Source organism: Schistosoma haematobium, chromosome 2 (genome assembly GCF_000699445.3).
Source record: "Schistosoma haematobium chromosome 2, whole genome shotgun sequence".
Taxonomy (NCBI): domain Eukaryota; kingdom Metazoa; phylum Platyhelminthes; class Trematoda; order Strigeidida; family Schistosomatidae; genus Schistosoma; species Schistosoma haematobium.
Genome location: NC_067197.1, coordinates 24,147,711 through 24,173,819, shown reverse-complemented (window position 1 = coordinate 24,173,819; position 26,109 = coordinate 24,147,711). Strand labels below are relative to the sequence as shown.

Sequence of the window (26,109 nt, the reverse complement as noted above, 5' to 3'; positions counted from 1 at the left end):
TGGCATAAGCCGCTCTGGCTTTCACTATTCGTGCATTGATCTCATCACTCACACCCCCACCAGCACTTATGCAGCTACCCAGATACACGAACTTCTCAACTACTTCTATCTGCTCTCGAGGAGTAGGCCGGTTTTCGTTCTGGTCGAGGATGCATTGATATCCTCATTCTCTGCTTATTGAGCAAACATACAGTAGGTACAACAGAAAATGACATACATGGATATTTTTCCAGTTCTACAAGCTTTGAAACCAAGAATGGGAAATCTTAGGATTACAAAAACTTAAGGCTCAGATATTTGGAGTGTGGGACGAAAATAATGTTTAAGTGAACTTCTTACACACGTGAATCACAATTTATGGTAATCGATGCGTCCTTTCTTAGTAGACTGTGATTTTGAGAATATTACTATATATCGACATAAGTATTATATAACTAGTCAGGAATAGAATGTCTGTCAACAGAAGGTCGAGAGGATGACGTAGGAAAGAACAGGAACAGAAAGAAATTGGTATGGAAATGCAGGAACAATGAAGTTTTAGACCATTAATGAACATTTTGCAAATGAAGTGTTCACTGTATGGTTGTCAGAGTTTACTAAGAAGTTTTGTAATACATCTGATTGTCCCTACTTGTGGTCTCGCTCACTGCACTATTCGTTAGATTGGTTGTGGGAAACGTACATTCAATTGTGAGGCAGCTGCTCACTGAAAACAATGCTGGACGGTCGCGCAATATCGTGGATCGGTTGAAGTTAACACCGTCGGATGCCGGCTCACTGGTCTGGAGGTTAAGCGTTTGCGTGCGAATCCAGAGGTCTCTGGTTCGAGTTCCCTGTGTGGGATAGTGGGTGTGAACTGCTGAGGAGTCCCGTACTAGAACGAGACGGCCGTATAGTGCTTCCAGGTTTCTAATGGTTGTCTAACACTAATCCATTCATGGTATCGATATAATCCAATGGATTGGAAATCCTCCAAATTAGCAACTCATTAGTTTGTGTTATTAATTTGTAGTTATATAATGATGGTGAACTCGTGTTTTTATCTTACTCAACCGATATTTTACACAATGATCTATGGAAGGTACCGGCAGTAACACGTTAGAAATTTTCACTATCAACCGGAAGTAGCAAGTCAAATCTTCCCATGTTATTTTGACCTGTAAGAAATTATATCACAGTAACTTCTAATTTTACATTTTATGTGAATATCTAAGTTACTATCTTTGAAATATAAACTAAGAATAACCCTAGATGTTTATTCATGTTGTGAATAATTCTCAACACAGTGGTGAACTGTTCATAATGAACCATATGCTGTACTATTATGCAGACCATTAACCTCTTTTCAATCAGATGTATTATACAACCGATAATCTAAAGAACAAACTTTTACTATGTACTGAACAAAATTATAGCAGCTAGGAAATTGGTGTAGCTCAAGACAGCAGTGAGTAAGCTAATGAAATTCAGTGTTTTTATAAAAGAAACCGTCATTCGCTTTGTATAGATGATCCATTAAATAACCGATTTGATTGAATGTAGGATTTCTGTTAGAGGTTTGTAAAAGAATGAGTATTAAGGGAAAAAAGTTCCATATTTTCGTAGAATAATGACAGTTATTCTGCAATGTTGAGAATTTTACCCAGAATTATCTACTCCTGTTGTAAACAAACTAGCATTAGTCAGAATCGGTGTACTATCCAATCTATCATTTGTCTTTATGTAATTAATTACATAAATCTTACTAATGCAATACTCATCGAAATTCATTTTCAGTGAGTAGCAAGATATTAATTTGTAGAGTAACATCTTTTCCCCCTAACAGATTTGTTTAAATCTCCACTCAAGATGAGTAGAACATAAGTCATTACAATAGCAAGTTAGCTGCAAAGTTTAGGTATTTTAAAACATTTAGTTGCTGTATCTTTCAGAAAATATTTAAACAGGAGAAAAAATAACTATACAAAGAAAAACTGTTGAGAATCATCATTTGAATGCGATCTTTTATACATTTTTACCTTGTAGACCGTAGAGTATCCTAACAGGATTCATGAATGTCCACTAACGGATAGTCATAAAACTACAACAAATGAACGTTTAGTGGTCGCTAACTTTAAATGAATATTTCACTAGTATTGAGATGAGATGAAAACTATTTCCGAATTACCTACGAATATTTAGTAAACTAAGAAGTTACTCGCTATGAAGTTAAAATCAATGTGAGGTGAAAAAAGATTTTACCAGGTAATTCTGTACAGGTTAGAATTATATATTGATGAAGTGGAGTGGAAATTGTAAAAGCTGAAACTTTTATCCCCTATTTGCAATGTATTTATTAGGTAATGGGTTTACGGTACTTCCATTTATAAGCTTTTGGTCTAGTGTACAAACTATCGATACATGTTTCACCAACCCTATATTATGATTGATAAATTATTATTCGCTTGCTCCGTTCCCTATCGCTTTCGACTTGATTGTGTGCATTAAATACTATTTTTATTTGCAGTCTGATAACTTATGTATACAGATTCATGATCCTTCGAAACACACCAACATGTTTGCTTATGTGTTGTTTATATGATTGATATATGAAGTAATTTCTTGATTACCAACTTTTGTTTACTTCTAGCTCAGATATGTGACAATAAAAAATTATTAGATAGTTAGATATATCACACGATACATATTTCAATTATAAACTGTATCACTTTTTGTTAATAAACATAATACATTTTTAACAAGTTCCTTCTATGATCCAACGCCTAAATATTCTTAGAGGTATTTCTGAAGGCCGAAAAAAACAATCTGAGATAATATTGGTAACTATAATACCAAAATTTGTAAACTGAAATTGTTATGACGGACGGTGTCTGAAATCGGATACTAATGCATGACGTACTACGCCCCAACTACCCAATTGACTCCTTGAGCAAAAACAGAAGAGTGGACGAGCTACCGAATAAAATGCACAAATACTTATGACTGGATACTAGATCATAAGGTTACATGCTTCCCGGACTAACTGCTATTCGGAACTGTCTCAATCGTTGATCAAGGTAAATTGTTGTCAGTCAGGATGTCGATAGTCAAGGATAAGTTTGTTAGCATATAAGTGAAAAGTATACTTGAATTAGAGCATTACTAATCGATTTTGTACTGGCAGGCATCTCACATGTATAAAGACATTAAGGACATGACACGTATTATCACAGCCTAATGGATACGAGTATGTAACTTGAAGTTTTCAAGGTTCGTTTTTTGAAACAGTTTTCTTGAGTTTGTAGTACCTTCTATTCCTGAAGTAAAGAAAATTTATCAATAAGATATATTTTACCACACACCATTAAAACGAATCACTACAAACCGATGAACAAATGCAAAGGAACTTAATGTCTGTTAGGAAAAGTTGTACTATATTTTTGAAAAAAATTCTAAAAACTTGTTACATTTATAATAATAATTGTTCGGCTGTCATTTTGTAGTTTGCTTCTGTTCATCGTAAATGCTAAGTGATAATTAGCTAAATGGAATTTTATGAAAATACACTGAGTTCATTGTATATAATACAAATAAATACGTAATTGTACATAAAAGTGAATGATTTATGCATTATTATTGACTGATAGTTTTAAGAAATCTGTTGTATAATCCCAAAGTTGACTAGCTAGATGAAGATCGAGTGAATTAGCAGGCCAATCAATAGGTGTACAATTGTTATACAGCATACCGCTACCAGATGTCTCAGTTAAAATAGATTGAGCATAATTATTATGATGTATAAGAAGTTGATCACTAACTGCACAATGAACAATCGTTTGGCAACCCTCTGAAGGAGATTTCAAGAGTAGTTGCATTAAACCACGGATGAAACGCTGAGTGAGTGGTGAGTATTTTATCAAAGTATTTCGAAATAAATTAGTATTTACCATCCCTCCGGTAAATAAACAATAAACATCAAGTATTTTATTATCACCTGAACCATACCTCTGATGAAGTTCGCGTGAAAATAAATTGCAAGCCAGTTTAGAATCAGAATAAGCTTTATTGGAATTTAAATCTGATGTAGTATTGTACGGTTGAAACAAATTTTCTGTCGAGAACGTTCCCTTTTTGGATAAAGAGGAGCTTACAACAATCACACGAGGATAAATAGATGTTTCATGATATGATTTTCGAAGGTAAGGTAAAAGCAGTGAAGTCAGGAAAAAATGTCCAACATAATTAGTAGCCAAAGTAACATTGATATCTTGGTAATATATAGCAGGACGAAGAATCTTAGGAAACGCACCGGCGTTATTGATCAAAACATGGACAGGTAAAGGTAAAAATTGTACAAACTCCTTAATCGTTTGTGGATTCTCCAAGTCCAAAAGTCTAAGAGAAATGTTATGATTACCAGTAAGAGATGTAATTTCTTCTTTAACCTTAATGGCAGCGTTCATATTTCTGAAAATTGTAAACTATTACTGAAATAAACTGTTACTTACCTGCAACCTAACGTAAGTTTCCAATTCCTTTTGGCCAATTCAAATGCAGTTGCGCGACCAATACCGGAACTAGCACCAGTGATGACTGCATGTTGGCCGACAGGGGACAAACAATTGCAAAGTACCGTTTTTCTTCGAGTTAACCACCGCATCGTTAAGATGAAAACAGTACCAACAGTAGCACTAATTCCGAGTAACCACAGATCGATGTATATACAAAGTAGGAAACTGGAGCACCATTGGAAGTATATTCAAAATCATATTTCACATGGTAAAAAGCCTACTTTTAATGGAGATATAAATCATCTTCTTAATACAGTAATTTGAAAATAAATTTTAACAAGTCATTCGATATGTGTATATATTTAATGGTCCACATTGTTCCAGTAAATACGATTCAGTTGCACAAGTAAAAGAACCAAACAGATCCTTCACGTCACATGTTAATATAGAACAACTTTCGTCATCAAAAGCACAGTTATAAATGTTGATAAGGATTCAAAGAAAGTTAAACGATTACCTACAGGTACACCTAAGTACTAAACGTATTCAGAAAAAAATGTTAAACATACAAAAACAAATGAGGCTGGCAATGCATTCAAAGACAAATATTTACAAACAAGTTTATTAGAAAGAGTTGATGTTGAATATGTAAATAGCTCACATCTGTATAGGGCAAAGGGCGATGACGTTGTCCAGAATCCGAATGAAAGCTTTTCAATCGAACTATTTGGCTCAGAGAACACAATACAACCAAAAACGTAATTACCAACTTGAGTCACATTGTAAAAGAACAAAGTGTATGGTTTAAAAATACAGTCAATTTTATCATCTCTCCTTGCTTATTTTCCACTGTAGCTGCATGAATTGGAGTTGAAACAGTCCTTACCAATATTCATTTACGCTAATTCCTGCGCTGTTTACATTTACAGCTACCCACCATATCCAAACAGCCTGAATGGAACATTGATATAGCCTCCCACTCAACTCTAATTGAAGTTCGGAAAGTTACAGCTAATCTGAAACGTGAGAGGGAAACTGGTCCAGTTTTAGCGATTAGGTTGACTAATATTTTAGCTAAAACCTGATAACTGGATGAAATCTCATGTGACTCGTCGCAATCACTGATTGTTCCAATATATAAGGGGTCATAATCATCCTGTGATACCCATAGAGGGATTAATTCAACTTTTATTTATTTATTTATTTTAACACATAGATATTGGTACAAAGGAGGCACCGAATACATATGCGCCACACAAATCTCATTCGATATGTGTGAGGGCTGTGATACTGCTCGGGTGCCCTAACTGAAGCAGGTGGTTTTCTTAGGGTGCCACACCCCGAGCCTTCGACCTGAAGGTCTGATCCACAAGGCAGTGGAGCATCGTAAGGAGACGCAGTCCCATGGAAGCCGGTAACCAACAATTGGTTCATACGCCACTTGTTCCCTCAGGATACTGGAGCCCATGTGCACCATTGGTTTGGAATCCGGTTAAAGCGCCGGACATTCGCTTTTCGTCCTCTCATATTTGTAAACACCCTCGCCACGAGGCGGTGAGTAGGACTTCCCTGGCAGAGGCTATATACGCGTGACCATGTAAGAGCATTTCGAGAGGCAGAGCTGACTCTCCCCACTCTCGGCCGTTCCAGGGCATTTGGGGGCAATAATTCAACTAATAAAGCATCTAAAATACTATACTCAATAATGATCGGACGCCTAACAAAGACTTGTGAACTGCAAACACGGGGAAATCAGGCTTGCTTCAGACCTGGTCGTGGCTGCATCGACCACATATTCACCATTCGCCAGATCTTGGGACACCGGCGTGCTTATTGGCGTCCGACAATGATAGCTCTTCTTGAATTAAAGGCAGCATTCGCCTCTATAGACTAAAAGGTCCTGTGGCAGTGCCTGTCACTGAAAGGCACATCTCAGAAGTATGTACACCTTGTGAAACCTCTTTACTCAAACAATACCAGTCGACTCAGAGCTTATGGTAAACTGCCATTTGATTCAGCAGCCTCAAGTTGTGTCCCACAAGACAGTCCACTATCTCCATTTTCGTTCAACTTCATCATAGACCCACAGCTGGAAATAACGTTCTCGTCGACTGAATTTTTGAACATTGGTCTCCTACCAGGACGTTTACTTATTGACTTAGAATACGCAGATAACATAGTCTTGTTTGGTGAAGACACTGATAAAATGCAGAGTATTTTGGTAGCACTGAGTAACAATGCCAGTATGTTTGGGATGAGTTCCTGCCCTTCTAAATGCAAATTATTGCTTCAGGACTGGTCTGCGTCAACACTTGAACTAACGATAGAGAGTAAAGTAGTCGAACGCGTCGACAACTTCACTTATCTTGGAAGTTTGGTCAGTCCTAATGGGTTGGTGTCTGACGAAATCTCTACATGGATTCAACAAGCTCGTTTGACTTTTGCCAACCTACATCACTTGTGGCGAAGGTGAGGTATCCGTTTATCAATTAAGGGACGAATATACTGCGCAGAAATCTGTTCTGTTTTACTTTACGGCTGATAAACGTGACCACTAGGAGTAGAGGATACTCGTAAGTCACTAGTATTTGATCACAGATGTCCTAGAAATATTGCTCGCATCTGCTGGGATCACTGGGTGAGTAATATTGAGGTTAGACGCAGGGTATTAAGGGAATGACGGTGAATCAGTCGATGAGGTTGTGAATCTTCATCGACTGAGATGGTTGGACCACGTGTTACGTATGCCTGGATACCCGTTACCTCAACGCGCAATGTTGATTAGTGCTGGGGATGGTTGGAAAAAAAGTTAGGGGCGGCCAAACCAGAACTTGGCGTCAGTCCTTGAAGTCACTAACTTCTGGTCTAAGCCATGTTGGTAGATGCAGACTACTTGATTGGGGCCCGCGTGACTATCGTAACCAGTGGTTGGAGGCTTGGTGACATGGTTAAAAATGGCGTAGGTGTATACACCATTTGTCTTTTCTTAAACCGTGAGATTAAAATTACTTTATGCCTTTTTTTCTACAAACTAATTCTTTCTCCCTGTATCATATCCTTTTATGCTGTCTTATATATATTACTACCATTGAAGTAACTACTTTTATGAATTTTTTATCTTGTGCTATTGAGGTATGGCAACTTGGACTGATGCATAAATGTGCCTAGTCCTACGTTGTAGCTGACTGACACGGATATAAGATAGTGGAATGGTCCGTTTTTGTTTGTGTAAAGACACAGACATTCTTTTCAGTTAAATGATTTTGTCTGATTATTGGTATATTTTTCGTTTCGGTATTAAGTTATGATACAGTAGCAGCCATATTTCGCAATCACACATTTGAGAGGAGTTATGGTATCGTGATTCTACTGTAACACACACTTAAGTACAACCACGTTCTGACACATGGAAAATAACAGGAGCTGGTGAGCAAAACTTGAATTATCTGTATGAAGGAAGAGAAAATGCCATTAGCTCCACTTAGCGACTTGTATGGTTTTTAAAGAAAAGAGCAACAGGTCGTTCAGTAATCCATGGGTTTGTAGGGAAATTTACATGTAACGAGTGCTGGGAATGAACGCTGTTTAAACCATTCGCAATCGTATATTAACATTACTTATATAAATAATAAGCTCTCAGCTATACCAATGTTTGTATAATTTTCAAATTAATTAATACAGACAAACATCAACATAGAACCTGGCAGATGTGACGTTGGTTGAAGTCCTCATACCTGATCAACATGACGATATGAAACTGACAAAATATATCGAAATTATATAGTGGCAACGATAAAACAAGACTAAACCTTCAGAGTACCCTTTGAGAAGAAAGAGTGGAGAGGTACGTATGACGGGACACTGGAATTTAAGATTTAGCGGAAGGTGAAGAGTGAATTTGTCTCGTTGTGAATGATTTAGAATTGTGTCACCTGAATTCTCCAACAACTGATCTGAGTTATCGTACTAACTACATCCAGGTAGTCTGTATCTAGCAACATGTTTCACACAAAAAGTCAATCACTTCATGAAGTGATGTCAAGTTTTGGTCTAGCTGTCGACAGCTAAGGATCCTTAGATTTTTTCCAACCTACTCGTGCACTACCAGGCATCGTTCATCGATGTAGTTGGTAATTAAACGCATGTAACATCCTAAACACCTTAGTCAATTAATATTTACAACCTCATCAGACGATTTGCTACTCCTGCCAAGTGTCCTATGTCTAACATCAACATCGCTTACGTGGTCATTTCATGAAACGCAAGCAGTGCATCGAAGACACCTATGATCAAGGATATTTAGCCTATGCATGTCTTTTACCTTCACATAACATATTGCTCACGACAATAAAGTATAACAGTGTGGACTGCTGAGAAGCAAACATTAACTTTGGTCTGCATAGGGCAACCGGGCTTTCTGAAGTTGAGCCGAGATTTCGTCAGATAATGACCCAGAAAAAAAGATAAAGCTTCCACAATAAGTGAAGTGGTCGACGCATCCAATTACTTCACTCCTTATTGCTAGTCCAAGCGTTGAAGCAGACCAGTACCGAAGAAATATCATACGTTTGGATGGAAAGAAACATATCCCAAACATGCTAGCATTATTACTTAATGCGATCAAAAGACAATCTCGTGAAAATCATCACTAAGTAGGACTATAGTATATGAGTGTTCTAATTCTATAGGTAAGCATCCTTGAAGGAGACCGACCCCTGACAAGTCAGGTGACATGTTATTTCAAGTTTCTAGTGGGGTACAGATTGGGTTAAAGCATATTTCCTAAAGAATAACGTTATATAACACTGATTAGTCCATTTGCAGTTTATTAGAGCTGATTGGTTAAACTAAAAACATTCTAAAAACTAAAAATATACTAACATTTTTTTACCGGGAAATCAAATTGGCTTGCTGTTTTGTTACAGAATATAATTACGTCCTCATCCAACTCGGACTCTGAACGCTTCAGGGGGGCAACGCTCCTAGGGTATCGTTCACTGGCGGAGGTTGCGGGCACTTGAAGGTCAGGCTGTCGCAAGGTGATTGGTGCGTCACATCGACAATTCGTGAAATTTTTCAGAAGCGGTCAAATCAATACATTTTAAAATTTGAATTGAGTTCAGCCACACCATGTCTGATAACGTTCATTCATCAAGTAACGAAGACGATGCCATCGTGATGATGCATGATATAGGACGAATCTTCAATGATAGTATGTTATCTTGAAGATTCACAAGTTAGTACAACTTTGAGACTTGTTTGAAAGAAGTGCATAAGGTAATATGACTTCTGTGGTTAATAGTTATTTTTTAGTATACGCATACTAAGTACGTTATGTCAGTATGCAAAAAGAACAGTGATGATCCAACTCTAAAGTACTTTTTCGTTAGATATGTATGTACATATGGACGTAAACGCAGTTCGTCAGAGTCAGACGCTAGCGTTCAGGATGTTGATGTCACAGGTATTCAGTTTTTGACAACGCTTCTACCAGTAACACCTAATATATTTCGTTCCCACCAAGAGAAATCAAAAGACAGAGTCGAGGAGATCGGAAGAGTATATTTGGCGATGACCAATATATCGGAATTCTCTGATCTAATCTGGCTAGCGATTGCGGTTGATGTTGAGCACGGCGTTACCACACGTGATCTGGTGCGGATGCCTGACCGAGCGCCTTCAGCTAGATGAGTCCACTAAAACATATGGTCAGCATCCAATGTCGAAAACTTAGTGCTATTTATTTTGGGGATTTATTTACCGCTACAGATCACTCCCCCCCTAGTGGGGCAGTGACGACCCTAAGACGTGGCCAGCCAGAAGTTTAAACCCAACGAGTTTGTCGTTGGTAAACACTCTTCTGATAGCTTGTAGTGGCATTGGACAAAAGCCACACAATCCACAAAGCTGTGAACACGAGACTACTCAGAAAATAGATATTCAATATTTAACACGGAGAAATACCTAACAATGGAGAAGGCGCGAACAATGAATTGAATGGACTGGAGTTGATCGGATGGCATGGCTCGGCCATACAGGCGTGGTCCATCTAAATGTTACCTTATATCTTCTATTCATATTAAATATATTGTTCCTTCTCTAGCCTAACCTTGTTCTACATCATATATTGGTAATTGATACGATACAGTGAGTTGGCGTAGTCGATGGTATAACTTCCAAGCAAGATCTTATAGATTAGGTAGTTATATCATGACAAATCTACAAATTTAGGATTAGGTTTATTATTAGAGCAGCACTAATATCATAGTAGACCATAGTTCTACATTGGTGAGCCCAACTAAAGAAATGCAACCTGTTATTGTTAATCCTTATTTCCACCTTAACCTTCTCAATCGGTTTTTATTTTTGTTAACCCAATATTCTAACAGTCCTGATTAATGCTCACATGTATTATCGTAATGTTATATTGATTAGTTCTCATGACACACTAGCTCAATCCATAATAAAAACTGGTCGTCTATATTAACTAATTAGCTTGGATGGTTCGTTAAAAAGCTTTAATAGCATTTACATGCTTCAGCGACATAGACTTGTTTAAGCATCAAGCTCTAGCAAATATGACCTGTAAATAACGCAAATATACATTGACTAACAATGCAGCAAGGACTAAATAGTTACCTGGATCTAATATTCAGTGTTCCTTATCTTATCACCTCATCCTGTTTTTTTAAACTATGCACTCTCCTGTAATATCTTTTCTTCCGACCACTGCCTGCCTAATTTCAAATTCTCGAGTTCCATTGCCAAACAACAAGGATGACACTTCTCTAAAAACATACGGTGATTTTCAGCCATAAGTTTTCTGCAATCATAAGGTCATTTTAGATGGCTCGTTCAGTGGTGACCGCACAATTATCTGGATTCATTCAGTTGTTCTGATCCGAGTGAGTGGCAAAAACGTCAACAGCATCAAGCACCCTGGAACTGATTGCCATACTGCATGTTTTATTCTGGATACTTTCGGATCATTACTACTCCTCACGAATGGCGTTGTATGTGTCGTCCACTGAATAATCTAATTTTCAAAAATAATCCAGGCGAGTTCAACTATTTTACTTAATGATTTTTTTAACTTAACATGTATATATTTTCCAGTTACTTCTGCCACATATCTGTAATTGTCCCTAGGCTAAATGTACTAACTTTTGGAAAATTTATAATTCTTCATATTCCTGCCTGAAGTTTCACAAGCAGTCTAAACTTTAAAATTATTTTCTGGTCATGTTCATTATTTTTAAATCGTCATATACGTCAACAACCTGCATGTTAACCTGGCCCATACATACGTTACACTATATCTCCATGTCTTCTAAATTTAGAAACCATCTGGATCGCCTTTAACATTTATCAATAAACCCATCATAGTCGTTGTTGCTAATCGTATTTGGGTTTATGGATTAGTTTATCATATTAGCAGCCTAAAATGCGAACATAGTTTAGATAATAAGATTAAAAATTTAGGTACTATCAACTGCACTAGTCAAATAACTAAATCATAAAGTAGCTGTTGGCTAAACAAACGTTTAAAACAAAACTCCGTAGCCTACTAGAATTAACACTAAACGAATATTTCTGAATTGAAATTTACAATTAAATTAGGCGTCTCGGATGCTTTAACGTTATAAATTTCTGATGATTTCGAATCACCTAAAGCAACAATACCTATTTTTCCACTGACTAATCTTTAATCAACACTATAACTAGTTAAACGTAATAGTTTCAGGATATCGTCATAAAGCATTGTCATGACTTGACAATCACGTAATATGATTGATAAAATTAATGAAACTATTAACATAACCGGTCAGCAAATCGACTTAAAATTATCACCAGTGTTGTTTTTCTTTTATGTTCATTCACTACAGATGATTACAGTATGTTTCTCTATCTGTTGCTCAATCAGTAAATATCTCAAAACCTTGTCACTCTAGTTGATGGTTTAGCGACACAATCATGCATGCAAATAATCAGTATAAGCGGTCGAGCAAATCTCCTGCAAACTGAAAACATCAATGTCGAATTTACCCCAACACTGACTAAGGTTAAAGCCATTATCATAGACATGAGTTGGGAGTGTACTCCCCTTGGTTACAACTTATGTTCTCTCTGATAATCACATGAGCATCACTCACTATTAATCATCTTGTAAAAACTTATTTAGCCAAATCCATCTTGCAGCACCACATCACCTCGTAATATGACACAGGCCTAACTGATTTTAATAACTTATAACCACCATATCAATTAAATCGTATTCCGCCTTATGATAAACTGCATACTTGCAACTAACTTGTATGCCCAATCAGCCAGCAAGTATAAATATAAATAAATAGTCTGCCACAGATCAGAACATCGAGTCTAGAGTATGCCTCTTACGAATACACTCATGTTTAACGATTTGTTCCTAGCTGTCTGTCCAAAATTCATATAATTATCACTCACGTATTTAAATTTTGTTTTGATATACATTCATGTGTATTAGTAGTATTACTAAATTCTATCACGGTCAAGTAAAAATGAGGTTGAGAAAATCTCCCCGTAACTAAATAAACCGTATCAAACTAACTGGAACACTAGTTGGAATTCTCCACGGTAATATTTTTGTTCATTCAGTTAGCCTACTAATACAAATGCAATTGGAAATCAACTCATATGGGCAATATACCGGCATAATTGTAGATTGATTTCATAATTTTAACCAAAACTAATACCGATATTAATATTTCCACAACATTCATTACTTTAGTACTTCTAAACACAAAATACTTACTACCTATACGTTAAGTTATTAACCAACGGCTATTAACACGCATCGTTTTATTACTATTATTATTGTAACCCGATTTTTTATAGCTCAAATAATCTTCACCCAAATTTTTATTTCAAGCATGTTAAGCATGAAGGCAGATATTTTAAAATTATTACATGTATTTCCCGACCAGATGCTGCCGCTTTCTTTTCGACTTATCTTTCAGCTTACCAATACCCGGAGGATTCTTATTATCCTTGGTAACCTCCGGCGCGCGACGATCCCATCCAATTTGTTATCGAACCAACATCACGTTGATTCTGGTGGGAGAGTAGTGTAGTGGCATTGGACAATAGCCACACAATCCACAAAGCTGTGAACACGAGACCACTCAGAAAATAGATATTCAATATTTAACACGGAGAAATACCTAACAATGGAGAAGGCGCGAACAATGAATTGAATGTACTGGAGTTAGTCGAGTGGCATGGCTCGGCCATGCAGGCGTGGTCTCTGCTGAATGTTACCTTATATCTTCTATTCATATTAAATATATTGTTCTTTCTCCAGCCTAATCTTGTTCTACATCATGTATTGTTAATTGATACGATACAGTGAGTTGGTGTAGTCGATGGTGTGACTTCCACGTAAGATCTTATAGATTAGGCAGTTATATCATGACAAATCTACAAATTTAGGATTAGGTTTATTATTAGAGCAGCACTAATATCATAGTAGACTATAGTTCTACAAGCTCACTAAATTTAGCAGCGTCTGGTCGTCTTTCCTTACTATATGGGACAGAGGTACAACATAGTAAAAAAAGAAAATGTAAAATGAAAATTTCGGATCCTCATAAACGTCATCGTTCTTTTCCAGTCGTCCTGGAAAAGAAAAAAGAAAATGTAAGTGGATGTCAAAAATACACTCGTATTTGCGTAAAAACACAATGTCGGCGGAAAAAAAATGGAAAATAAACTCATGAGCATGTAATAGCGTTAAAAATATTGTTTTTTTGTTTTGTTTTTTTAATAGATATAAAAATATATAAGCATATTAAAATTGTTTTTTTAAAAAAAAATAATATAAATGTCGAGAAGTGCCTTACGTGCAATAGTCGTTTAAATGTTCTGGAAATCTCACCCTTCTTCCAGAACGCGTCGTTTTAAGTTTATTTTCGGATACTGTCGAAGTATCATCGTGTGTGTTGGTTGTCAGATGAGGTAGTATAAGTGTCGGAGTCATGTCGTTCGATTGTACCGAAGGAAAATCCACGTAGATAGGATTTTTTCTAAATACGCTGCTTTTAAGCGATCGATGCTGATGCTATCGTTGGTTCCGTTCTTACCGACTATATAGTACTTAGATTCACGTTGAAGAACTTTGAAGGGTCCTTCGTATGCTGATTCGAATGGTCGTCGATGCGAGTCTCGACGAACGAAAACGTGTGTACTATATCGTAAGTCAGGTTGAACGAAAACATCAGTTGATTGAGGTCGAGTGGAAGCAGGTTTAACTGAACGCATTGCGTTTGTAAGCCTGTTCGTGTAGGAGGTTAGATCCATGTTCATTGAAGAGGATGAAGGATCCACGAATTCTCCTGGAATTCGAAGTGTCGTTCCATAAACGAGTTGAGCCGCAGTGTATCCAATGTCAGCTTTCACTGCATTGCGAATACCTAGTAGGACGAGTGGAAGAGCGTCGGTCCACCGTGAAACGTTTGCAGCTGATAGTGAAGCTTTTATTTGTCGGTGAAAGCGTTCTATCAACCCGTTTGCTTGTGGATGGTAGGCGGTCGTTCGGAAGCGAGTGATTCTTAAAAGTGTGGTCAGACGACGGAAAAGTTCAGATTCAAACTGACGTCCGCGATCTGTAGTGATGGTTGAAGGGCAGCCGAAGTTTGCTACCCGTCGTTCGACGAAGGTGCGGGCCACTGTTTCAGCAGTGATGTCCTTGATATTTACTGCTTCTGGCCATCGAGTGAAACGGTCTACGCAGGTTAAGAGGTAAGCGTATCCATCTGAATCTGGTAAAGGTCCTACCAAATCCAGATGAACATGGTCGAAACGAGCATCGGGAGTTTTAAACGAGCCTAAGGGACATTTATTGTGTCTGATAACCTTGGATTTTTGGCAGCTTACACAGGAGCGTGCCCACTCCCTCACGTCTTTATTCATGCCAGGCCAGCAAAATCGTTCTGCTATAAGCTTGATGGTTGCACGAACACCTGGATGCGAAAGTTTGTGCAATGTGTTGAAGACATTGCGTCGATAATGTTTCGGCACGATTGGGCGATCCCTACCTGTAGATGTGTCACACAGTAAGGTTTCCTTACCTGTTTCCATCTGTTTGATGCGTAGTTTAGGTGTTGTGGACGATAACTCGTGCTGAAGATCACTGTCTTCTTCTTGAAGCTCGGCGAGTTTAAGAAGGTCGATTCCTTGGAAACTGTTCAAGGAAGTTATACGAGATAAAGCGTCTGCAACTACATTGTTTGCTCCAGAGATGTGTTGAATATCTGAAGTAAACTGCGAAATGTAGTCCAGTTGTCGAGACTCACGGGGAGAGTACTTGTCAGAAGGAGAGCTTAACGAGAAAGTGAGCGGTTTATGGTCCGTGAAAAGAGTGAATTCACGGCCTTCGATGTAGTGTTGGAAATGCCGTACAGCACAATACATAGCTAGGAGTTCCCTACCGAATGTGCTGTACCTCGATTCGGTGTCTAGCAACCTTCTAGAGAAAATGCCAAGGGTTGCCAAGAGTTCTTAACCCATTGTTGTAAGACTCCTCCGATTGCCGAGTCGGATGCGTCTACTGCGATGCTAATGGGTGCTCGGGTGTCCTGATGTGCGAGCATTGTTGCTTTAGCAATCAGTTCCTTAACTGTGGAGAATGCTTTTCGTGCGGTGTCGTCCAAATTAATGGATTTCGCATTTCCACGAAGTTGGTCGGTCAGAGGTTTCATAAGTAATGCGCATTTGGGTATGAAACGTCTATAGAAACTTACTAGGCCGTTAAACGTTCGTAATTGCTTGATCGTGGTCGGTTCCGGGTAATCCAGAATGGCCGCCACTTTGGTCCTAAGAGGTCGAATGCCTTGAGCATCGATAGTGTGTCCCAGAAAGTCTAACGAGTCGGTTCCGAATTGGCATTTCTGAATGTTTACAGTAATGCCATGTTTTTGAAGTCGTTCGAAAACAAGATCCAGATGCTTGAGATGTGTTTCTCTGTCCGGACTTGCGATTAGACAGTCATCAACATACGTGTGTACGAAGTTGAGACCTCGAAAAACGTCGTCTATGAATCTTTGGAATGTTTGAGCAGCATTCCTGAGACCGAAAGGCATTCGCAAAAATTCATAGAGTCCGAAAGGAGTTATGATAGCTGTTTTCGGTATGTCGTCAGTAGCCATAGGGATTTGGTTATACGCTTTAACCAAGTCGATTTTCGAAAAGACAGTTGTACCTTTCAAGGTAGTTGTCAAATCGTGAATGTGAGGCAACGGGTAACGATCGAGAATGGTTTTCGCGTTCAATCGCCGATAGTCACCAGTTGGGTGCCAATCGTTGCTGTCCTTTTTAGGGACCATGTGCAACGGAGATGCATATGGGCTACTTGACGGTCGTATGATTCCTAAGTCTATCATATGGTCGAACTCGTTTTTCGCCAACCTCAGCTTTTCGGGGGCTAGTCGTCGTGCTTTAGAAAATACAGGTGGTCCTGTAGTCGTGATGTGATGTGTAACATTGCTGGTTACACACGGTAGTTTCGGTTGCGTTTGATGAATCCCAGAATACTTATCCAGTAGTGGTTGATAAAATGGGTATCTTGTATGCTTAATTGTGACTGGGGATAACCTGCAACCAGTAAAAGAAGTTACGCAAACGGACAAATTAGTGTTTCCGTCTACTAGCCTCCGTTTGCGAGTGTCGATGATCAGATTGTGGTGTTGTAGAAGGTCAATACCAATGATTGGCATAGAAACATCTGCAACAACGAAAATCCAGTGGATGGGTTTGTGTAAACCCACGTTAAGGTAAACGTACCTTTTGCCATACGTAGCGATCGGTTTTCCGTTTGCCGCCTGTAAGTTTAGGATCGATTCGTGAAGTCGGTCGTTAGGATTTGCTGGGAGAACGCTAACTTCTGCGCCAGTGTCGACGAGGTAGCGAACTCTCGTTGTCACATCTGTGACGAATAACAGACGGCTTTGTTCGCCGGCTACGGTTGCCGTTAACGCGTGCCGGCTTGAAAGTTTCCCGAATTGTTTTTCGAATCAGTCGGTTTCGTGTTGGGAAAATTGCAGGGTTTTCTGCAATTTCTGGAAAACTTTCCATACTGGTTATGATACCAGCACCAATCGGGGTTATCTGTCTCTCGTGGTCTAGAGACAGATCGCTTACGAGAACTGTTTCTATGTGTTGTGCGCGATCTCTTACGGTCGGTACGAAGACTAAGATAACGCGTGAGTGTGCGACATAAGTCGGTTATATCATTCTGAGTCGTTTGAGGTTTTTCTTTGACTGAAAATACCTCGGTAGTAGGTTTCGTAATTTCTAAAATACGGTCGGCAGATGCAGCTAGTTCGTCTAAGGCGTTGTTCTGGAACGAGACCAGAACTGCTTGCACCTGTCGGGGAAGTTTTGACAAGAAGAGTTTTTTGAATAGACCTTCGTCGAAAGTTCTTGGGCCTATAACCTCTTTCATCCGTTGCAACATGTCTGTCGCGGAACCGTGTTGCAGGTCGATGTTATTGAAGAGTTGATCTAACCTTTGTCGATCGGTTAGGTCTCCTCGTTTGAGAATCGAGCGTTTTAAGATTTCGTAAGGTTCGGAAACATCACTAGTAAACATACTAGGTGTTACGTACCTGTTGAATTCGCGCGGTAGTGCCTTGACTACTGCGAGGAATTGTGCACGTGTGTCGATCACGCCGTGCTCGGAGAAGTCGGCTTCTGCGTAGCAAAACCAGGCTTCGATGTTGTCGGGCCAGAAAGGCATCAGTTGAAACGAAGGTGGGGACAAGGTCTTAAGCTTGAGTACTTTAGGTGTCTGTTCAGTCATGATGAAATATGAAGTACGATAATGAACGAGGGAAAATATATATATATCCAAGAAAAAACACGAAAAAAATCACAATGTTCAGAAAAAAATAAAAAATAAGGCAATGATATATAAAAATCCCAAAAAGGAACAGACTCACAGTTGCAATAAGGTGTACCAGATCACGTCGGTCTCACCAATGTTGATGTCACAGGTATTCAGTTTTTGACAACGCTTCTACCAGTAACACCTTCTAATACATTTCGTTCCCACCAAGAGAAATCAAAAGACAGAGTCGAGGAGATCGGAAGAGTATATTTGGCGATGACCAATATATCGGAATTCTCTGATCTAATCTGGCTAGCGATTGCGGTTGATGTTGAGCACGGCGTTACCACACGTGATCTGGTGCGGATGCCTGACCGAGCGCCTTCAGCTAGATGAGTCCACTAAAACATATGGTCAGCATCCAATGTCGAAAACTTAGTGCTACTTATTTTGGGGATTTTTTTACCGCTACAAGGATGTATATGATGATAGTAATCATCATTCTTCTGAAGAGCATACAACTTCCAACTCGCCAACACAACCTAGACAAAGGAGACGATGTCGGTCATCTACGTATGCCTTACTTCAAATGAATTTATTCTTCAGGTCGAAATATCGCCATTGTCAATCTGGATTTGAGGTCCGGGCAGTAAATGGTGAGCTGAAAGTCACCTCTCTTAAAACCCTGCACAACCATCCTTGCACAGAAGGATATATTCCTGTCGACCCATCGAGACGACAGTTGACGTCAAGTGAACGATTATATTTAAGAACGCTTCTACTGAGTAATACACCAACTCGTAGCTTACGGCATATGGTTTCTTGGAAATTCCATAAACAACTTACCAAGGACGATATCGCCAAAATGCGTTCACAATTATACCCAGGTTGTTGAACTCGCATTGTAATTGATTGAGTTTATACACTAAAAATATCAATGACATCTTACAGCGTGTTCAAGCGAACACTGAAGTAAAAATATTCAATGAAAATGGGAACATATCTATGAGTTACTTCAGCTGCAGGGAGCAAATAGCTGTTTACCACGCGTTTCCGGAGGTAATATGTATTGGTTTGACATATCAGACAAACAAGGTTGGATAAGTAACGATTAGTAATAAATTTATCTTAAAGTTTTTCACTGTTCCAGCTAGTGGTGACTGATAGTCTTTGGCAAGAGCAGACTGTTATGTATGCTCTCTACAGTCAAGAACGACGCAAAGGTGTCGAAAAGCTATTGGAATGTTTTAAAGATATAATTTGCGGTACTTATGATACACGCACTTTCATTACGGATTCGGCAGCGACCGAAATTTCAGCAGTGCAGTCTACGCACAGTCTCAGAAGAGGTGATTCTCTGCTATTGACGTTCTGGAAAATTTGGAGCAAAACAGACATTGACCTACGTTTGGGTCCATATGACGCTGTAAAGGATCTTTAACGTTTTCCAATTCTTCAGGTAAGAAATATAGTTAAATGTATCATTAATTCCAGGTTTCAATGTCATTTCGAACTCTTTTAAATGAGCTCACATCTTTTGCAGCTAAAATTGTAGCTGTAAATTTTAAACGTGTTCGGACAATGAGACACGAATTTATAGAAGGAGAATACATCCAGTGCCACGACAAGGGTATGATGTATGTTGTTGATACTTCACGTGCACGATGTGCTTGTGAGAGTTCCAATGACTACACGCTGCCCTGTGGTCATATTCTGTATGCACATTCTAAAGATCTGATTCGTGGAGGTATATGTGTGTTCCTTTATCACTATAAGTTTTGCAGACTTATTTCGACATAGCAACCGGTGGACAAGGAAATACATAATGGACGTGGTTCTTCGTGCGCTGGACAACATGTCAATCTCTACAGGGAGTGATGATCTTCTAGAGAAGTTCACTAACAACTACCACTCAGTCCACGCTCTTAGTGAACATTTGGCAAGTAGACTCATCCGTTTATGCCTCGAAGCATCGGAAGACATATGCGCACAAGTGATGAGTTCAATCGGTGGCAATGATGAAGTTACAACGTCAGAATCCATTGTTAATACCGACCATAGCTATGCTTCTTGATAACAAGAGGTTATAACATTGTAATCTTTTTAGTTTTACATAAATTTATTTATGTGGCCAATAACTTATTCTTATAGCGTAAAGGCAGGGAGAGTGTACTGTGCAGTCTTATGTGGCTGTTAGACAAGGATGTTGTTTCGCGTTCTTGTGTAATAATTACCAGTTTGGCGCACACGCGATTAGTCATACATACTGTTTACCAAATACTGCAACCTTGAACATGGTGTATCGTTCTAGTAGTTCGAATTTCGACCTGTCACGATAGATAAGCATTGCCGTAATTAAAAGACTGATGCGTTATAAATGAAAACGTTTATTAAAGTTTAAATCTAGCACAAATGATCCATTAATAAATGACTTCTATTTCTTGGGAATTGTTCATGTTAGGTCTGTAAACACTTGCGAAGCCAGCTGGAAGTAAGATAGGCAGGAAATAGTTATTGGAGTATAAATGTTTACCAGAAACTGGTATAAAAACGGAGACCATTATTCAGTTGCAGACCGAAAGTGCATTTAGTACACCCTTTCTTTGGATAGTCAATCACGCTTATCTCCTTTATCTCTTGCGTTGCTCAGGAAAGTCTGGGTGACAACATACATGGATTGTATTACTTAATTCTTTGGACAGGTTGCACTTCGGAAACTTAGACGATGTACATTTATAAAGACTACTGTGGTAACTTACTTTGAATCGTCCTGTGTAACCTGCAATTATTGATGCCTGTTTTATTTTAGTCCCAAGGAAGTTGTGAGTAATTGTCATTTACGGCATCGGCACTTAAGCTAGACAGGCCTTGGTTGACTTTCGAAGATCATCACATCCGATCTCACACAATCTGGTCACCTGAGATCAAGATATCTTGATTATTGAATCGTACATTTCAATTCTTTCTCGTAACAGCTTTATTTTAGTACTTATTTCTGTTATTAGGTATTTTTGCAATAATATCGGCAGCCAAAACATTGTAACTCTACGCAAGAGGTAGTAAGGCTATATTAGCTTGGTCTCTGGTAGAATCTTCACATAATTATGCCTCCTCCGCATGATTTTGATTTATTTCCTGCAATATAATAATTTGGTGGCTAATATATCTAACTGTAGAAGATGATATTAACATCTTGGTATGTGTTATTATCATCTATAGCATATACATGTTATTTACAATTTCGAATTTCGGCTGTGAGAAAAGCAGAAATGAAAATGTAGAGCAAAAAAGTGTCGCGATACACCTGGAGCGCTGCCTAAAGGGTATTCGAGGTTAATATTTCAGATATATTATTCAAACGGATTCCTCTGCGACTGTCACAAGACGGATTTTTCTCATTTCGAGACCAATTAGGTGGGATTAGAGTTAGTTATCAGACTGGGCGGTATGAAATGGGAAATCGGAAGGAGAAAATTAGAAAATGAATAGATTGATGCACCTTCAACAACATGGTTATAGGTAACATCACATTCCTCTCCAAACGCTTACACAGAGTAACATGAGTTTTACGAGACCACACTATACAGGACAGGATTGATCACGTTTGCATCGATAAAAAGATTCAGAAGTTCATTGGGGGAACGTATAAAGAGAGGAGTCGACATAATTTCAGATCAATATCTGGTGGTAGCCAAGTTGAAACTGAAAACAAATAAGCACTGGACACCTGAGTAAGCAGCACTACGGTCTTTCTCCAAGAAGTCAACTAGTCGAATTCAAGATAATTTTTAGTAACAAGTTCCGAGCTTCATAACATCTACCAGGAAGAGAAGAAACCAATATGGATAACGACTGTGAAAGAAACTGGAGGGACAATAGCTTTAATATGCCAACATGTACTGAGACTCAAGAAACGACGGTGTGAAGAATGGATCTCAGCAGACAGTCCGGGCGAGTTTTCAAAAAAGAGGACCAACAATAGCCAATCAGGAGTATAAGCTAGGCGACAAGCTGAACATACGCTAGCAAGCAAGCAAGTGAAGAAGCGGAAATATCCGGAAGAACTGGCAACTACATCAGAAGAAGCTGCGACATGAGAACATATTAGAGAACTATGTGGCACAGCCGAGGAGCCATCAGGAACATACTGTAGACTAAGGTGATCAGTTAGGAATAGAGGAGAAATACCAATCACTGAGTTTCAAGAGTTGTGTAAAACGTGTGAAGAACGCTTTGCAGAGCTGGTGAATAGGCCAGTGTCCCTGAACTCACTGGCCGTCGCAGAAACTCACACAAACCTCCCTGTAAGTGTTACCGCAGCAACTATCAGACCAATCCTTTGATTTGTTCCCGGGCAAATCAAAAATACCAAAGAGGAAGGACTAGAAGCATAACGAATGAAGCACTGAAACTATGCTGATAAGTAAATGTGAAGATTGTGCAATTTTCTTCAGAAGTATTTGGAGGGAAAAACAATTAACAGCAGACTGAAAAGGTGGATAATTTACCAGGATACCGAGAGAAGTAAACCTTGGTGAGAGTAATAACTATAGATATGTCCCATTTCTGTCAATATCATACTGGACTGGATTACAGATTCAGTAGGCACTCATCATCGAAATCAGCCAGCTGGATTCCGTAAGGACCGATCATACACCCATCAAATCGTGGTATTATGGATAACTGCTGGACAAGTAATTGAAAAGAGCCCATACATATATATTGGTTTCCATAATCATGAAAACGAATTCGACAGCATGGATAGGAGAGCGTTATAAAATCTTCTTCGACATTGCGGAGCACACTAATAGAAGAATAATCACCGCTTAGCCTTCCGCTCCCACACACGACAACATATGTAGACAAAGGCTATCAGTTCACTAACGGTAGAAATATACACCGACATTCACAGCGATAACAGCACGATCATAAAATATGACACAGAAAGAGAAACCAAATCGCACTTGATGACGAAGCTCTAGCACAGGTGGAGGCTTCATATGCTTGGGTAGAATCATTGATAAACATTGGCTATTCCATGTAAATGTTAACTCGCGGATTCGACACTCAAAACAAATGTTGCTCAATAGAATGTCAGAATCTTCAATACTAATGTTAAGAGGGTTCTGATGTATGAATCAGAGATTCAGAAGCCCACCAAAACTATTACCAGAAGGCAAAGGTGTGTTCATAACACAGCTGTTTATGCAAAGAACTTCAGGTCCATCGGCCAAAGACTTTTAGGAACACTCTTCTCCTGCAGAAAACAATCTAGCTTCCAGCTGAGGACAAAATCAAGAACAGATGCTGGGAGTGGTTGATACAAATTTGTGAAAGTCATTAAACCGAATCACAACGCAAACCGCAACCAGGAATCCTCTGAGAACTTGTACTATCCCCTACTATCGTTTTTGTGACTAGACTTCATCAACATTGTGTCCTTACAAAAAAGTCACTCATGTCAAGTTCTTACGTTATTTTATTGTCCATTTTGGGGAGTTTCGCTTCACATTTAACATGATTTTATTGACTATCTTTGTTTCCTCTTTTCTTCCACTTGTCTAGTTCACTTTTCGATGTTCTATATGCAAATGTTCTTGACAAGTATATGTTAATGTTTTTCGAAACACATTGCCTAGTAATATTACATAGTTCTGATAATCTTCCCTTTGGTAATACACTATCCGATACTTCTCTTTTATGCCACTGACAATCTTAAAAACGGCCGGAATGTGCTTTATTGTGATAGACTCGCATGTTCCATTCTTGTCGAGAGAGAAGTACAGTGTGACAATTATAATAAATGGTACCACAAGGTTGTTACTAGACTCAACCTGATTGGGCATACTGGATTTTACGGGCAACAACCTCAATGGTGTTGAAATAAACACTGTTCTACAACGTCTTTCTTGATACTGGCATCTTTAGAGATGCCGAAGTCATCTGATAATCTTCCCATTGATAGATGGTAAGTCATAGAGAAAAAATGAATCAACTGACAGATCTCGAGGATGTACATAGTTACCGAAACTCAACCCAATGTTTAAATAATATTGCTGAAGTCGACTTCAGAAAAGTAGGCGAAAATAGATTTAGAGATTCACAGAGGATTAAAGGAACATGTGAAATACCCGAGGTATTGACACAGTCACAGAGGCACCGAAAACCATCAGTTTCCACACTTAGTGTAGATTGAGAAGTTAGTCGTCTTACAGCTATCATATCATAGATTAAGAGGTTTTATTAGGACGTATAAGATATGGGGAAGTGCTTTTCGCCTTGACACATATTCTGCTTTGTCCTCTATTTAATTCAGAACAACTCAATCGGCCCATCCAGCGAGTTCAAATGCGAGTGACAGGATGTCATACAAGCTTTCTTGCTGAGCAATCAATTGTTGGAGTTGACATCTAGAAGTTGTCTCCAGCTCAGAAGAGAAGACTAGATGACCATAGAAGTTCGCTATAAGGGACTGATAAATGACCTTGACTTTCTGTCCTAAAAAATAACATGCGCAGCAGAGAATAATTAAGAGTGGTGTAATCTTGGTGTCTTATCTTCCAATTCGTCTTAGCACTGCATTGTGCCCAAGGGAATGTGCGTCTTGAAAAAACCGTGAAATAACAGGTAAAAATTTGTGTAAACGCTTTTGTAGTCATAGTCGTGAAACGGTATGATTCCTTGCTAGAGACCATAGTAACAGCATGTTTGCAGTCTTCCAAAAGAAGACTGGATGTTTACTTTAATTCGGTTGATACGTCGAGTGACCATACACTGTCAACCTACAGTTTGGATCGCTAAGGACAGCCGAATTCGTTTACCTTCAGACTTAAAAGAGAAGTTTGTAAGAGCACCATCTCCGCGGAGACATAAATCTACTAGACATCGTACTGAGATATTATGCTAAATGGGTAATGAGGCTAAGGAACAAACCATACGAATAAAGACTTCGAAACTTGGCTAAGATGCAGGAAAACAAGAAGTAGTCTAATGGTCATAAATAAAATACTAAGTACTCCAGGTCACCGCAAAATGAACATTCCACAAGAATATCACCTCCACGCCTGCGAAGCAACTCCCGTAAAAGTGCACGTCAAGGAGCAAAGACGCAGATATGCCCTCACTTTTTGCCATTAAGAGTAGCTCTCATTTGGAACACTTTTGCAGCAGAAGTGATCACAGTTCACTTAATGTGCAGCACCATTCACTCATTGATTAAACTCTTTATGGACGACCTTCACCTTATGAACGTCTCGATACTTGTGCGCCGTTACCACTATCACATGTCATCAACATAATCCTATACCACTTGTTATCATCTATGCTTCCTTTTTATTCGTACACAGGACTGATAACTTTGTCCGTATTATCAGTTACTTAGCTTCCTTACGTACTTAATGAGACAATTATCTTTTACCTTTCTAATTTTATCATCATTATGCTCAATGCTACAATCAATCGATCTATTTTTTATAAATGTTATGGCTGTACGTATCCAGGAACCGAGCTGACTTGAGACCAACACACTCAAATTACAAAGTATACAAACTGACAAATAACCACCAAAATGACTAGAGCTTGAGCAGTCGACTGATTAGATTACCGCCCATTGAATATTATTAAAGGACATGCAACCGCACCGAGACAACAAGAAGAGAGAGCCAAGAAATCAACTGGTTCATATGAGCTTGTCACATAGAAATTAGGTACTGGAAGTTATTGGTTATTGAATATTAGAGGTAACTTCAGTTTCAAGGT

At 38.7% G+C, this 26,109-nt stretch overlaps 1 protein-coding gene across 1 annotated transcript; it reads right to left on the bottom strand.

Annotated features, from left to right (window-relative positions):
- Positions 1-2,001: 2,001 nt before the first annotated feature.
- Positions 2,002-9,520, bottom strand: DHS-24 (Riboflavin biosynthesis protein RibBA). The gene is made up of 3 exons (XM_051214690.1): positions 9,372-9,520; positions 4,488-4,770; positions 2,002-4,446 (listed from the first exon to the last, which is right to left on the bottom strand). The coding sequence occupies exons 2-3, from the start codon at positions 4,637-4,639 to the stop codon at positions 3,603-3,605; spliced, it is 996 nt and encodes a 331-aa protein (XP_051067874.1). The 5' UTR covers positions 4,640-4,770; positions 9,372-9,520; the 3' UTR covers positions 2,002-3,602.
- Positions 9,521-26,109: the final 16,589 nt, after the last annotated feature.